At 38.8% G+C, this 16,975-nt stretch overlaps 1 protein-coding gene across 1 annotated transcript in view; it reads left to right on the top strand.

Moving 5' to 3' along the window:
* The window catches only part of LOC129674837 (A-kinase anchor protein 17B-like), a 42,252-nt gene that overhangs the window by 19,391 nt on the left and 5,886 nt on the right, over positions 1–16,975 (top strand). Inside the window, 3 exon segments of the mRNA XM_055604929.1 lie at positions 4,383–5,151; positions 9,712–9,842; positions 16,543–16,777. Coding sequence (XP_055460904.1) covers positions 4,399–5,151; positions 9,712–9,842; positions 16,543–16,777 — 1,119 coding nt within the window. The 5' untranslated portion in view covers positions 4,383–4,398.

The following is a 16,975-nucleotide window of genomic DNA, read 5'->3' on the forward strand; positions in this document are numbered from 1 at the left end:
TTGTGATGGTTTGAAAGGAGGCATTTAAAAAATTAAAAATTTTAATTGGCACTTAGTTTTAAAACTGAAAGTATGATTACATGTGTTCAAGGGACACAATTTGACATTGCATTATATGTATGCAATGTGTAATGATCAAATCAGGGTATGATTTGTCCATCTCCTAGAGATGCATCATTTCTTTGGGTGGAGAATATTTAAAACTAGAGCTATTGGATATTTTTTAATTTTAATTTTTAATATTAATTATAGATTATTCACTTTGTATACCAGCTGTAGCTCCATCCCTTACTCTGTCCCATTCCCACCCTCCCTCCCTCTTCTCCTTCCCTATCAGGTCTCATCAGCACTGGCTACATTGTTTTCCTCTGTGGCCTGGTAAGGCTGCTCCCCTGTCAGGGGGAGGTGATCAAAGAGCCAGCCACTGAATTCATGCCAAAGACAGTCCCTGTTCTTGAACCCACTTGGATACTGAGCTGCCATGGGCTACATCTGAGCAGGGGTTCTAGTTTATCTCCATGCATGGTCCTTGGTTGGAGTGTCGGTCTCATAAAAAGACCCCTGGGCCCAGATTTCTTGGTTCTCTTGCTCTCCTTGTGGAGGTCCTGTCCCCTCCAGTTCTTTCTGTCTTTTTTTTTTCATAAGATCCCCTGCACCAAATTTTCTTCCCTATAGTTGCCCTAGTGTTCTGTAGAACAGTAGCAAATACTGTGCATTGCTGACTGCAGTATATGTACACTAACCAGTTTCTCTCCAGTCCCTCTTCCTCTGTACCTTTCAGCCTTTGCTAACTGCCATTCCACTCCCTATTTTTCTTCTTCCTCTTCTTTTTTCTTTTCTTCTTTTTCTTCCTTCTTTCTTTTTTCTTTTTTCTTCTCTTCCTCTTCCCCCTTCTTATTGTTGTTCTTCCTCCTCCTCTTCTACCTCCATACAGTTCTATACAGTTTCATACAGATTTTAAGAGTATTTTCTCTTGTTCCTGTGAAGGATGTCATTGGTATGTTGATGGATGCTATACCAAATCTGTAGATTATGTAGAGTAGTATAGCTAAGTCAACAATATTAATTTTTCCAGTCCAGGAGCATGAGGCATCATTCCAAGCTCTCATTATCTGTCTATTTTTCTGTCTGTCTGTCTCTGTCTCTTTGTGTATGTGTTTTAATTTCTTTCATCAGGATTTTATAGATTTTATTGTGGTTTTTCAAGCTCTATGGTTAATTAAGTTCTAAGTACCTTTAAGGTGTTGCAAATGAGATCATCTTCTTGATTTCTTTTTCTATTAGTTCAATGTTGTATAGGAATGTAAGACAGATATGTTGGTAGTCTTTAATTTCAGCATTCAGGAGGCAGGAGCTAGTATATCTCTTTAAGCTCAAGGAGTTCAAGGCCAGTCTGGTCTACATAATGAGTTCCAGGCCAGCCTGGCCTACAACAGTGAGCCCATACCTCAAAAAAAAGACTTATTTTTATTTTATGTGTGTGTATTTTGCATGCATGTATGTCTGTGTACCACATGCATGTCTGGGTTAGTGGAAGCCAGAAAGGGCACCAGATCACCTGTTACTGGAGTTCCAGATGGTTGTGAGCTGCCATGTGGGTACTGAGGGCCAAGCCCCTAGTCTTCTACAGGAGCAGCAAGTATTCTAAATTGCTGAGCAATCTCTTTAGCCTCCAGTACTAGCTTTTGTATATTGACTTTGTATTTTGTAACTTGCCTATCAACATATTTTTGGTAGTCTTTAGGCTTTTCTGTATATAAGATAATGTTATCTACCAATGAGTGATTTGACTTCCTCTTTTCCCACTGGATGTTTATCTCTTTCTCTTGCTTCATTGCTTCATTGCTCTGAGATTTTCAGAGGCCATTTAAAAACTGATGGACAGAGCTGGAGAAATGGCTTCAGGTAAGAAGAGTGGCTGCTCTTCCAGAGGACCCAGGTTTGATTCTCAGACTTACATGATGGCTCACAACTATTTGTAAATCCAATTGCAGGGGATATAACACTATATTTTGGGATCCATGGGTACTGCAAACACATGGTACAATAGACTACATGCAGGCAAAACACCCATACACATAAAGTAATGAAATAAAATTTAAAATATTTATTGATAATCAGGTCTTCTTGAGAAAATCTTCTTGAGCTTGTTCTTTATAGTCATTCATCTTTTTTTGAAATCATTCTTGATTATAGATCATTTTAATGATTTCTGAATATCAAATCCAAGGACTGGAATGTAGTTCAATGGTAAAGTACTAGTCTAGCATGTGCAATGGCTTGGGTTTATTTCCCCCAGCAAGATCTGTACTAAAAGAAGTTAGTAATTAATCTCCACTCAGCTATTTAGAAGAAATAATGGAGTCTAGAATAGTGAGACTTTTAAATTAATCTATGAGAGGCACTATTTAATTTTTTTTCTCCATCAGAATAATCTGGGGGAGATGTCTGTTAGGATCTATTGTCCATTTTTCTGTTATTGGGATCAAATTTAAGGTCATACACATGGTAGGAAAATGCTCTGTCTCTTAGCTACGTCTCCAAACCTGTTTGGTTGGCCCATTTGAAATTGTTTTAAATTGTAAATGTGTGCATGTGTGGCGATGTATATACAGGAGTCCAGCTGCCTGGAGAGGCCAGAGGGGGTGCAATAGCTCCTTCAGTTGGAGATATAGGGCATTTTGAGCCAACTGAACTAGGTGCTGGGAACCAAACTTGGGTCCTCTGCAAGAGCAATGCATGTTCTTGATATCTGAACCATCTCTCTAGCCTAGTTTGGACCATATTTAAATTAGATATTTGTATGTCTATTGTTCCAGCACTGGTCATTGAAAAGATTATCTTGACTAATTTCTTCATATACTCATAGATTACATGTGAAATCTATTTCTGAGTTTTCTCTCTTATTCCATAAATCTATTTGTTTTTTATCTTTGATGTGTATGATTTTATCTTAATGACTATGGTGTTACATAACTTTTGAAGTCAGAGAGTGTTACTCTAACACTGTCCTCCCTCTCTTTCAATACTGAGTTGGTTATTTTTGGGTCTTTTTAAATATAATGTTGACCTTGATTTTTTAACAAACGTACTTTATTTAGAATTATTAAACACATCTATCTCCTTTCAATCCCCCAACACTGAGTAGAAGGGAAAGAAAGTTAGTGGGGACAAGGGGCAAAGTTCTCTCTACTATTTTCTGCTGGGTAGGGTCATAGGTTTGGGGGGGGGGGGGGGGGCAATACTAATATCAGTCGTCCAGAAGTCCAGATGGCTGGGTAACTGGCAAATCAGCAGACAGCAAATGCAGCAGCAGGACGAACCAGGAGCAAGCAGTCGTCCTCCAAGCAGCTGCATCATCTTTCTGTGGGCTATCATATTTATACCCTTCAAAGTCCTCAGTATTCAACTAAATCCAGCTGGCAAAGACCATGCTCCGCAAGAGACACTTAACAGGTGTGGACAAAATAAAACCTTCAACTTGGAGTTGAAAAAAAAAAAAAAGATATGTTTACATATCATAAATCAAAATGTCCCCAAACAATATAAACTTTGGCATTTTTATTTTTGAGACAGGGTCTCATTATATAGCCCTAGTTGGCCTAGAACCATCTGTGTAAACCAGGCTGGCTTGAACTTACAGAGTTCTGCCTGCTTCTGCCTCTAGAATGCTGGGATTAAAGGCATGCACCACCATGTGCTGGCCTCAGAATTTATATTTGATCCAGAAAACAACTTGTTGAGATTTCTGTTGGAATTATGTTTAATATGCCTAACTAGTTGGAAAGAACTGAAATACTGAGCTTTCTTATTGATTTACTGCACATAGTTAGTTCTTTGATATTTTACATCAGAGTTTTGTAGTTTCCTTTATGTAGATCTTATGCATATTTTTGTCAGATTTCTACCTAAGCATTTCATAGATTTGGTGCTAATGTAAATGCATCATGGGTTTTGTTGTTGTTATTGGGGGAAGGGGAAAGCTAAGACAGGGTCCATTGTGTAGTTCAGGATGACCTGGAATTATTTAGCTCAAGATGGATGCAAAGTCATAGCAATCCTTGTGCCTCTGTTTCCTGAGTGCTGGAATTCCAGGCATGAACCCCCATACTTGAATGGGCATTGTGTTTTAAATCTCTAATTCAGTGTGTTTGTTGCTGGCATACAGGCATTCCATTGGCTGTCTTGGTTAACCTTATATACTATAACCCTACTATAATTGCTTACTAGTTTCAAGAGCTATAAGATAGCATTTTAATTCTACTCATAGTTTATTTTCCTTCTATCAGTTGGATCTAAGTCTAGCAATGGTAACACCATTTCACAGTCCAAATCTGTGTTTTGCTCCATCCATATTAAATTTTTCTCTTTTGTCCTCTAAGGTGGTGTGAGGACACCATGACAGTCACAGTGGTTTATGATAACTCTGAGGCCACAGAGCTCTGTGCTGCCCAGCACCTCTACCTCAAGCCTATAGCAAAGTTAATGATCAACGTATTGCTCCCAGAATGTATAGAACCTGTGAGGCCCTTCTTTAACTGGGAAGTTCTTGACCAACTGAAAAGTCTGATTTGCCCTGACCAGTTCACCACAGTGCGACTCTCCAAGAGTACAAAAGACTTCATCCGATTTGAAGGTGAGGCTGAAACTCGAAGTTTGATTCAGATCCTGAAAGCAAAGTTACATGGGAAGATCATCAAGCTAAATGGTTTGAAAACTGACTTAAAAGTAGTAGCTACAGATGCCCAGGGAGAGTGGGAACACTTCCCCAAGGCAAAAGAGGCCTCAGTGATTGAGGGAGCTGAAGAACAAAACCATGATAAGAGCCCAGATTCCATCTATTTTGAAGGCTTGCCCTGTAAGTGGTTTGCACCTAAAGGTTCCAGTGGAGAGAAGCCCTGTGAAGAGATCCTTCGAGTAGTCTTTGAGAGTTTTGGGAAAATCAAGAATGTGGATATTCCCATGCTTGACCCCTACAGAGAGGTGATGACAGGTGGGAGCTTTGGGGGTTTTAACTTCGGCTTGCAAACATTTGAAGCCTTTATACAATACCAGGAGTCAACTGACTTTATAAAAGCCATGGAATCTCTTCGAGGAATGAAGCTGATGCTTAAAGGAGATGATGGCAAAGCTCTGGCATGTAACATTAAGGTAAGAAGGATCAAGACTTCAGTTTTCACTGTTCCAGTAATCCTGAGCCAGAGTTGGAGAGAAGCATCTAAATTAAATGTTTTTAGATTCTACTAGGCTCTGCCCAACCAGTGATGCAGAGATGCATGTTATCATTTATACATGTATGTTTAGGAAGAAAACCAGTCTTAATGGGAACACCTAAACTTCTGAAATCAGGTAGCCCACCCTCTGTGATTTAAAAGTGGTGGTTCTTACCATCTGGGTCTCTGCTCAAGCTTTGTGAGGGCACTAAAGGATTATTCATGCCTCCTATGGAACTATTTCATATGTTTATTGTACGCTTGGCAAGTGGCTGTGAGAGGGAGTCATGAAGTCTGAAACCAGAAGGAGAGCAGTTCCCTTGAATCAGAATCCTAAAGGCCTGTTTGCTTTGCTTTCAAAACCAGCCTGTCTATCTAGGCATGTCACTTCATTGATGTCTGGAATTGCTTTGGTCATCTTCATGTTTTTTTTGCACTCATCAAGATTTATTTCAAGGCCTGGAAACATTTAGACTTCTGAAAACTGTAATTTTTAATAATATATAAGCACAATATAAAAACTTTGAAAATGTACATAATTAGCTAATATCTAAATAATATACTTTTTAAAAAAGCAATGGCTGCTTAATAAAATATAAGGCTCCAATAAAATATCAAATCACTGAAGCTGGAGACACATCTTCTCAGCAGTTAAGAGCACTGACTGCTCTTGTAGAGGACCAAGGACTCAGGTTTGATTCCCTGCACCCACATGATGGTTCACAAGCATCTGAAATACAGTTCCAGGGGATCTGAAACTCTCCTGGCCTCTGTGGTTACTAGGCATGCAGGTGGTACACAAACATACATGCAAGCAAAATACACCTAAAATAAAATAACAAAAGTGCCACATGGTAAATGATAACATAGTAACAAACAAAACGGCTTTATCCATTCTGAGTATGGTTTCTAATTTTGTCACACAAAGCCACTAATAGTTGAGCTTTCTTTTAGATATGAGATTTGTAACTTAAATACTATGTTTGCAGGTAGGTATGGCAGTATGTCTCTTTTATCTCAGCACTTATGATATGAAAGCAGAAAGTATCAGGATTCACAGACAGCTTGAACTCTATGAGACTCAAGTCTCCAAGAAAATAGTAACTGGTACTGTGGATTTAACTGAGCTGGTGGAGTGCTTGCCTGGTATCAAACCCCTAGGTTCCATGGAGAAATTTGGGTGGATTGTTATACTTTTTGGTATATGGACTTAGATGATGCAGCTTGTTGCTTTTTCACCTCTTTTATATTTAAAATACATAGATACAAAACAAACATGTACATATATACATAGTCAAAGTTTACTTTATATGTATGTGTGTGTAGAGAGAGTATATAAATCGATACAAATTTCTCCATGACTTCATTCCTGGTCTCTGACAGTTTTAATATTCTTCTACAGACTTTATAAGTGCTTATTTCCACAGTAATTATAATTAATTTCTGCATCTCAGAAGTAATTTATAATAAGGTATCTTTAAAATGATATTCTGTATACTTCACTCTCTACCATCCCCTTGTGCCTTTTCACCAGAAAATCTGTGGCTGAAATGAAAAAGAGTATAGGAAACCACCTGATGGGGCCCAGAGCAATTTGAATCAAAGTGCCTAAATACTCCAAGATTTTAACTTTCTGTCTATAAAAACCAAAGGACCCAATTGACTAAAAGTTATAGTTAGTACAGGAAAAACACAAGGTTTTTAACTAAAACTATATCTCAAGACACAAAAAAATTCTAGTCTAGCATTAAATTATGTTGGGCATGTACAGCCTAAATAGCTTAGGGTTGCTCTGAAACATAAGCATATCTAAGAAATAACCTTCTAATTCTTTCCCAGTTTAAGTAGTTATTAATAATTTTAGGGGAGAAATAAATAATTTGTGTTAAGAAACTAGTACATACAAATGGATGGCTATTTTATTTTTGCATACATATATACATACAAGCAAAATACCCATACAAATAAAATAACAAAAATATAATGCATTATGTTAAATACAATTTAAAAAAACATACATTTATGTAACTTTAATTTTTATCTATTTTGTTTTGTAATGGGCTAGTCTGAAGCTAACTCTGTTGTAGCTCAGGTCTGGCCTCAAGCTTTTGATTCTCCTGCCTCAGTCTCCTAAATGCTAGGTTTTCAGCCATGTGTCACCACACCTTGGCCTGAGTACTCATTTAAATCCTGAAGAACCCAGAGAGTGAAATACAGGCACACACTTGGTCACGATTCATATTGTGATGGAATAAAACAGTATGGATGCAATCTCTTACATGTGCAATTGCAAGCCATTCATAATGGGAAAAAAAATGACAGTCCTTTCAAAGCTGGAATAAAAGCAAAGACAAGAACAATATGGAAGGAAAAGAATATCTACTGTTTTGAAAAGGAGAAAAATGTGTTATAAAGGACAAAAACAAGATCTGTGGAATAGAAAAAACACCGTCTTAAACAAACAAAAAAACCCTGATAAGCATAGGGAATCTAGGTCACTTGGAATTGAGGAGGCACCACACAGATACAGAGACAGTACAATGAACTGTCCTTATCCTCTGAGCCGTCTCTCCAGCCCACGACGAACTGTCCTTACATGGGAAATCAGTAAAACAAAATTCATAAAAGTCCTCATACCTGCAATTTTATAATAATGTACAATATAACAAAAAATTACAGTTTTGTTTTTTTTTTCTCCTTAGGCTTAGAATGAAATATCAAACTTCTGTTAGTACATTTACTTTTCAAGCTCTCTCTGTTCAGTCACATATGCTAAATAGCTACATACATGCTGGTATAAGAATCTTGGTTCTTGTCTCAAATCACTGATGTGGTTTTTGTATATACCATCTTATTTCCATTATAATGTGTTTACTATATTTCCAGTGATTCATTTTAACCAACTTACTGCATTAAAAACCTCTTAATTTTAAATGAATATTTTAGTACTATAGTAGGATGCATCCAACTTAGCAACTGAAGCATAGCAGAGTAGCTACAACATATTGTTTAATTCACAGCTATAGAAAAATATTTGCCTTTTAAAGTACAATCAAGAATGAGATTACATAGATTTATGAACAGCGAACTACTAATAAACAGTGGGTGAAGAAATAAGGTCATTTTTTTTATCCATGGCCATTCATAATTTTGTCTTTAGAAACCTGGAAGAAATGTTCATCTTTGAGTTGTAAATAGTCTGGTAAATCTAGTCATTTAGTTGTTTTTTCAATCTCATGAGATAAGGAAATAAATGGTGCTAAAGAATCCAAGTTCTTTTCTGGGCCAAGGTAGGCAACACTGGCCACAATGAGGATTTCCTCATAAAAGTCCTCTTTGAAGGTATGTACGATATGTATGTCTATGGACCTTTTTCATATTCTTGTGTTATGGATTCCAGCCTTGTGTTCATCACCATCTTACAGGCTTTCCCACTCGCAATACTAGAGAAACTATAATAAGTGCCAGTGGCCCACAGAAACTAGAAATTTGTTCTGGAAAAAGTAGCTGTGGTGATACCCACCTGCTTGGAGCTACAGCTGAAGCTTATTTCCAAGCTACGGCATCACTTGGTGTAGGTAGAAATATAGCAGCCTTTAGTCATTCAGCAGGTTTCCAGTAGGTTTATTGTAAACCATCATCTGGGAACAAGGGCTATGGCCTGATCCATATATCCTGTGGAACCACTAAGCTCAGTCCCCTGGATCAGCTGTGGTACTCAAGCAAGAACTCTGCATTTCCGGGTTGGTTGTACACTTGCCTGGCAGCACAGGCATCAGCATATGCTGAACTGAGTAGGTATCACTAGGAAACACATCAATTATCACACTGAAAGCCTAACCTATCAATGGAAAAGACACAGCTAAATCATTCTTCTCTAAACCATTCTTTGGCATGATTTTGCATTTTCAGTTTCATGAATGTGTGTATGTGTGTGTGTAGCTACTTGTGTTAAAATGCACCATATGATTTCATGCATATTTACTCATTTACTTCTTATAGCACTGGAGTTGCAACCCAGGTTTTGCTAATGCCAAACAAGTATTCTACCAGTGAGCCACATCTCCAAGCCTCTTGTGTATATTTCAATACCTAATTTTCAATCTCTTTATTTATTTTTATTTTCTGTTGTGTTGGGGATCAAACTGGAGATCCTCCCATATATTGATGAGCTAACCCAGTATCTGCCTCTTTTTCAGTCTATGAGCATATATCTCTATCCCCCTTATTCATATTTCAAGATATGAAATCTGATATCTCTTTAGGCTAGTTTCCTTGTCTCTTTTCTGCCCACCCCATTCCTATCCGTACTTATTATTTTTATCTCTGCTGACTATAAAAAAAAAAAAAAAAAAAAAACCAAACACCCAACTACAACACAATGATTTGGTTGACTTTTCTGGCTTACTAGAAGTAATATCTTTCTTCTCTCTGGTCTGGGATCCATCCAGCCCATTGACAAATCTTTCTAAGAAACCTTTAATTTGTTTGGGAGCAGGTTATGTTTGATACAACCAAACATTTCAGTGAAGGAGCTATACAGAAGAGGAACCAGGAAAGGCTGAAATTACAAGAGCTGGAGGAAGAGAGGAAAAAAGAAAAAAAGAGAGAAGAGGAAGTTGCTGAAAGGTAAGTAAAGTGTTAACAATGAAGAGGTTTCTGCTTTTGATTTTTGGACTAATTCATTTGGCTGAATAGCTAGTTTCAATAGACAATATGGAAGTAGGGGCAGGCTTTGGCACAGATGCATGGAAAGGTCTACCAAAGACAGTCTTACAAAGTGCAGATGACAAAATAGATGAAAGCAAGAAATCAGAAAGGCATGTCTGGAAACAAGAACACATAATAGGTGATAATGGGGCTAGCGAGATTAAAGAAGTCTGGGGGAAAGAGATTTTAAAAGAGAATGAGAAACTTTTGTTATTGCAGTGCTTTGGTTTGAACCCAGGGCCATGTACTTGCTAGGCAAGCATTCCACCTGTGGGCTACAGTCAGGAACTGAAGCTTCTGGTGATCATCCTGACCTAAGTTAGAAATTTTATTAGTTTGCCAATATTTTCTAGCCTACCAATTTAAAATAAAAAAAGTAGTCTGGAAAAGCTTTTCTTCTCTAAAATGAAGACTCAAAGTAACAGTTGTGGATTTGTGGAACCATTTTTCTTGTTGGGAAGAATTCTTACTGTGAATTTGAGGTGCTTCCATTTTCTTTGTTTAGTCTAATCATTCTTGAAGCCTGATCCTGGCTAGATTATTTGTGTACCTAGACCAATGCCAAACATTTGCCAAGAAAGGACAGATAAAAGCTTTATAGGACTCTGATAACCCAGTTTGTACCTCCTGCCTCTCCTTTTATGTAAACCATACGATTAAAAAAAATTAAGGATACCTTTCGATGTATCCTTCACATTTTTGGCTAGTTACATCTAGGAAACTTGGCTAGAGCTTCAGGGTACTGTTCTTTCTCAAATCCTAGGCTGAACGTCCCATTGAGATAGTCCTTTGTCCTCTGGCTAAATCCTGATCCAGGTCATAGCCATTTATTTCTTCCCACATTTTTATGAGGATCTAACTGAATTTATAGGGTTCCTTTAGCTCCTACAGCCTTTCTACCATTTGTTGTTTTCTTTAGAATAGCTATTCTGATAGAGGGGAAATGGAATCTTGTGGAGTCTTGTGGAGTCTTAAGATATATTTAAAAAATTTTATGTTTGCATTTTGATTACATGCATGTATATGTAATATGTGAATGCCTAGTATCTGTGGAGGCCAAAAAGAATGTCCAGTGCCCTTGAGCTGGAGTTATAGGCAGTTGTGAGCTGCCATGTGGATACTGGGAACTGAACCTGGGTCCTTTGCAAGAACAGCCAGTGCTCTTAACTGCTGAGCCATCTCTTTATCCTACTTCTAGTGTAGTTTTAATTTGCATAATGATGGCTATTTGACAGTGTTTCATATACTTATTTTCCATTTGTACTTCTTTTGAAAACTGTCTATTAATTCATTTGTCCACTTACTAATTGGATAACTTGATTTTTTTTTCCAAGACAGGATTTCTCTGTGTAACAAGAGCCCTGGCTGTCCTGGACTCATTTGGTAGACCAGCCTGGCCTGGAACCCACAGAGACCTACCTGCCTCTGCCTCCCAAGTGCTGGGATTAAAGGTGTGTGCCACCCAATGACAAACAAGTTCAGTGTTCTGAAGAAAACATTGAGCCTGTGACTTACGGAATAAGTGAAGGTCCTTGAGCCGAGATCTGAAGGAAAAACTATAGTGGAATAGATATGAGGGGAGTGGAAAGGGACAGTGCTGAGCATACAGGGCAGTCATTACAGTCAGCTTGAGGAAGGCTTCCATGGCTAGAATAGAGACAGTGAAAAGGAGGGGTGAGATGGAGCTAAAGGGAAGGCCAAGAACAGACTCTACATGGGGACTGGAAACTCTTGCTTGTCATCTTTTTAGCATTGTTATTATTAGATATTGTTCATGGTCTTCTGATCTCTGCTGTGATCAGTTAGCTGTATACCCTAATGTAGTTAGGCCAACCAGGTCTCTGAAGTGGCTGACAAGGTCAGTGGTAAATTTAGTCATTGCTCTCTTAAAATGAGTACAGCTTTTCTGGCTGCTTTCAAGACTTTTTCTTAAATATATCTGATTATAATATGTCTATGTATGATAATTTAAAAATTAATCTTATTTGGTGATCTATAGATTTTTTAATTTAACTGTATGATTTTCAGCATGTTTGAGGAAATTTTCTCCTCTGAGAGACAATATACATATGTAAAAGCTTTGTTTTATTTTTTTCATGGCTGTATAAAACTTTGTGTACATGTGTGTGGTGCTGGGGATTTAATTCTGACCTCATACAAGGTAGGTGAGTATGCTATACCAGTGGACCATAACTCTAGTTTGTTTGTAAGATTAGATAATTTATATCGATTATGTTTTTTTACATTTGCTAACTTTTTCCCCAGTCATTTCATTCTGTAGTTAAGGCTATCCAATATATTTTAAAATTTAGATGCTATATTTTTCAGTTATTGAGTTTCCATATTGTCCTCATAAATACCTTCTAGGTCTTTTTTCTTTAAATCTTTTTTCTTTAGAATTTTTTGCCTTTTTATTTTTATAATAATATTATCAATTTCATTGAGTATAACAACAATAGCTAATTAAAGTCCTTGAATTAAAAAAAAAAAAGTGTGTCACCACACCCAGCTGGATAATTTGATTGGATAATTCTGTATATTTTATATATTCAGTCATTCAGATACATAACTGGAAATGCTTTTCTTCTGTAGGCTCTCTCTCCGTTGAGAAACATACACATGCAATCTTAGAATAAAAAGGGAAAACACAAAGTTAAAATTTTAAAATGAGGAGGTTGTAGAGATGGCTCAGTGGTTAAGAGCACTGGCTCCTCTGTTCTGGGTTTAATTCCCAGGAGCCATGTGGCAGCTTAAACTGTAGTGAGAATTTTGGGATTTTGGTTTCTTTAAAAAATGCAGAAATAGTATAAAATTTAATCCCTGGTTTGGAGAGTTTCTGAATTGTGTGATGTTTGGAATTCTGGGAAATTTTCAGAAGGTATATAAATACTAGGGCCCTAAGAGATGGGTTGGTGGTTGGTGGTCATTCAGGGGGGTTGGTTGTGGTTCCTTAATAGTTGTACTCAAAGAAGAAACAAAGAAATTAGATTCAGGTATCCCTCATTTTCCCCCTCTATCCTTCTTTCTCTCCTATCTACTGATAGCGATTAACCTGGGGGTTGGAGATAAAGGATGGGGGAAAGAAACCACAAAGTAGCAAAGACTAGCCACACATAACTGTAACTGCACCAGTCAGACAGGTAGTTCAGACATACATGCGGACCAAACACCCATACACATTAAATAAGTGAGTAAATAATGATGACCTATTGGGGCACTTTCTAAGTCCTCTTGAATCAGAGTTGCTAGATGGATGAGAGTGGTCAGTTAAAATCTCCTGTCTTCATACCATTCAAAATGTTTATTTTCAATCTTTCTTTTTTCTTAATTATTATTGTTATTTATTACAATTTATTAAGTTTGTATCCCATCTGTTTTCCTCTCTCCCATCTCCTCCTTTCCCATTTTCTCTCCCTCTTCCTTCTCGTGTTCCTCCCCTAGTCTATTGATAGACAATCTTTAGAAAAAAATCTAGAGGCCGCATATTATCTAGTTTCAAAATATACCGTAAAGCCATAGAAACAAATATTGTATAGTGCTGTTATGCAAACAAATTAATCTACTCAGCTGTACAGAGAACCTAGAATTAAAGAAGACATTCCCTTTTTTCGTTTTTTAAAGAAGTATTTATTTATACATATAAGCACTCTATTTGCACATGTGCCTTCATGACAGAAGAGAGCTTCAGATCCCATTATAGATGGATGTCAGCTACCATATGATTGCTGAGAATTGAACTCAAGGACCTCTGGAAGAGCAGACTGTACTCTTAATCACTGAGCCATCTCTCCAGCCCAACAGAGACATTTTCACTTGTTAATTTTCTTTTTTTTAATTTTTATTTTTTTTTAATATTAGTTACAGTTTGTTAACTTTGTATCCCCGCTGTATCCCTCTCCCTCTTTCCCTCCCAATCCCACCCCCCCAACCCCACCTCCGCCTTCATCATCTACTCCCTGCCCCTTTCCAAGTCCACTGATAGGGGAGAATCTCATCCCCTTTCATTTGATACTGGTTTATCAGGTATCTTTCAGGACTGGCTGCAAAGTCCTCCTCTGTGGCCTAGCAGAGCTGCTCCTCCCTCGGGGAGGGGGGGAAAGGGGAGGTCAGAGAGCTTGCCATTGAGTTCATGTCAGAAACAATCCCTGTTCCCCTTATTAGGGTACCCACTTGGATACTGAGCTACCAAGGGCTACATCTGAGCAAAGGTTTTAGGTTATATCCATATATGGTCCTTGGTTGGAGAAACAGTCTCATATAAGACCCCTGTGCCCAGATATATTTGGTCCTTGTGGAGCTCCTGTCCTCTCCAGGTCATATTAACTCCTCCCTTTTTTATGATTCCCTGTACTCTGCCAAAGATTTGGTTGTGAGTCTTAATATCTGCTTTGAAAATGTTTAAGCCCAGAGCTGTCAAGGCTCAGTTGGTCATTGAATTTACATTCACTTTAGGGGCTTCCCTTTTTTTCATACCAGGAGCCATTTCTGTCTACTTCACAGCATGTGGCTAGGCAAAGTCTCACTGGTTGCAGAAACTCCTAATTGTTTTGTTGTTGTTGTTATTATTATTATTATCTATCTATCTACTCTACAGCCTGATTACAGCCTCCCCCTCCTCTTTTCCCAGTCCCACCCTCGTGCCCCCTCCTCAGTCTCAAAGACGAGGAGGCTCTTAAGGGGTACCAGCCCACCCTGGCACCTCAAGTAGCAGCAGGACTAAGTGTTTTCTCTCCCACTGAAGACAGACAAGGCAACCCAGCTAATGGAAAGAGATCTAAAGACAGGCAACAGAGTCAGAGATAGTACTCCCATTGTTAGGGGACCCACATGATGACCATGCTGCACATCTGCTACATATGTGTAGGGGTCAAGGTCCAGCCCATGCATACTCTTTGGTTGGTGGTTCAGTCTCTGTGAGGCCCCATGGGCCCAGGGTAGTTTATTCTGTAGGTCTTCTTGTGGTGTCCTTGATCCCGTTGGTTCCCTCTATTCTTCCTCACACTCTTCCAGAGAACTCCCTGAGATTGGCCTAGTGGTTGGCTGTGGGTCTCTGCATCTGTTTCCATCAGCTGCTGGATGAAGCCTTTCAGAAGATAGTTATGCTAGGCTCCTGTCTGCAAGCATAGTACACTATCATTAATAGTGTAAAGGGTTGGCTCTCTCTCATGGGGTGCATTTCAAATTGGGCCGGTCATTGGTTTGCCATTCCTTCAGTCTCTGCCCTGTCTTAATCCTTCTTATTTGTATACCCTGTGGGAGTAATATCCAAGCTAAGGAATGTCTTCTGAGTGTATTGCCCAGTGGAGAAGCAATCAGAGTGTTGAGCTTCTTACTGAAGTTGTATGGGTCTGGGTGCTTTCAAGTCATGTATAGCATTAAATAACTTGTAAGAGGAAGGATGCTGTAGAAATTGAGAGAAGCCCACTAGACCTGAGCTTTCAGCGTTCTCAGCCTCCACTGACTGAAACCCATGGGAGAAAGAGGTGCTACCCACTGCTCTGGGCCTTGAGTTTCCATGGTTATTTCTAGGTGATGGAGTCTATCCCTTTTCACAAAGGGTAGGGCCCACCCCTCACTATGTTTTACCCAGTCTGAGCCTTGTGCTGCCTGGCATGTCTAGTCTCAAATGGTCATCCTTCACTCAACATGTAAGTAAGGAGTAAGGAGCATGGCAATATGGATTTTGTCTTTAATGTAGATCTAGCATGCAGGAGGAATCAGTGTCACACTAAATCACCACCTAGACATAAGGCTTGTGTAGCCTTCTGTAGTTGGGACTACCATCCCCATTTTACTAAGGCATACTATGTTTGAGACTCCAGGTTCTTTTCCCCTGCCAGGGATCTGGTTTCATGACCTGTTTGATTTTCTGAGCTTTTCAGCTATCCCAGAATTAGTTTTGTGGTTCAGACCATAGCCCCTTTTTCTGCCTTCAGAATAGAATCCGCTGTTCATTTTCTTGCCTGTTCACCTTTGACATCACATCAAAGTGCCAAAGCTATCTTTCCTCCTCTTCTTTCTGTCCTTCCTTTTGTGTCCACAAGGTATCTTTTACACATTTGTTTTTACCCACATTTTTTAAAAATTTTATTTTAGGGGACACATTTTTTTTTTCTTTTGTACATATGTCCTTACGCGAGTGGATACCTGTGTGTATGTGTGTTTGTGTATATGTGTGTGTTTAGACCAGAAGATCTCAAGTGTCATTCCTCTGATGGTATCTACCAGTTTGTGTTTTTTATTTATTAATATTTATTTATTTATTTGAGAGAGGATCTTTTACTTGCCTGTAACTTGCTAAATACTCTATACTATGTGGTCAGTGTGTCCTAGGGACCCACCTTCCCAGCACTGGGATCAAAGGTATGCATATCACATCAACTCAGGTCCTTGTATGTACAAGGGAATCTGATTGAGCTATCTCCCCAGCCCCTGGTTGTTGTTGTTATTGTTATTATTTACCATGAATTGTCAATTCTAGGTCCCAAGCTTATCAGTCATAGGTTTATGGAAGCCTAAATTAAATGATTATTAGTCTTCCAGGGTCGGGGGATGGGTGTAAGACCAAATGGCTAATAATTATTGCTTGAGTAAATCACGAATCTTCATTGTTGTGCAGGAAAAGAAAAGATGAAATAAGGAAAGCCCAAGAAAAGAGAAGGAAGGCCAGGGAGAGGAGGCGAGCTCTGAAGGAAAGAGACAGACACCAGCAAAGAAAGGAGAAGGTGAAAGCCAAGGCTGAGGCTCAGCAGGAGCTGGACTCTTTGGAAGAGTGGGAGGAGCGGAAGTACTTGCTGGCTCAGAGGCGGGTTGAGGCCCTTCGTTTGCTCCGGGTCCTCCTGAAGAAGATTGAAGTAAGGCTGTTTGCTAATTATTCTCTTCTGTTTGGGCAGGCACTATTCTTTCTGAAGCCCAGCCTTCAGCTTTAAGTACTGTCCCACCAACCAGTGGCAGACTCCTGGCATTCATAGGGGTTTCCATTCATTGGGCTTTCACATAAGCCCAACCATGGATTTCCAGAGCAGTCTCTAAAACAGTCCTGTCTCAACTCT

Source organism: Psammomys obesus, unplaced genomic scaffold (genome assembly GCF_907164565.1).
Source record: "Psammomys obesus unplaced genomic scaffold, mPsaObe1.curated_primary_1811, whole genome shotgun sequence".
In the NCBI taxonomy this organism is placed as follows: Eukaryota; Metazoa; Chordata; class Mammalia; order Rodentia; family Muridae; genus Psammomys; species Psammomys obesus.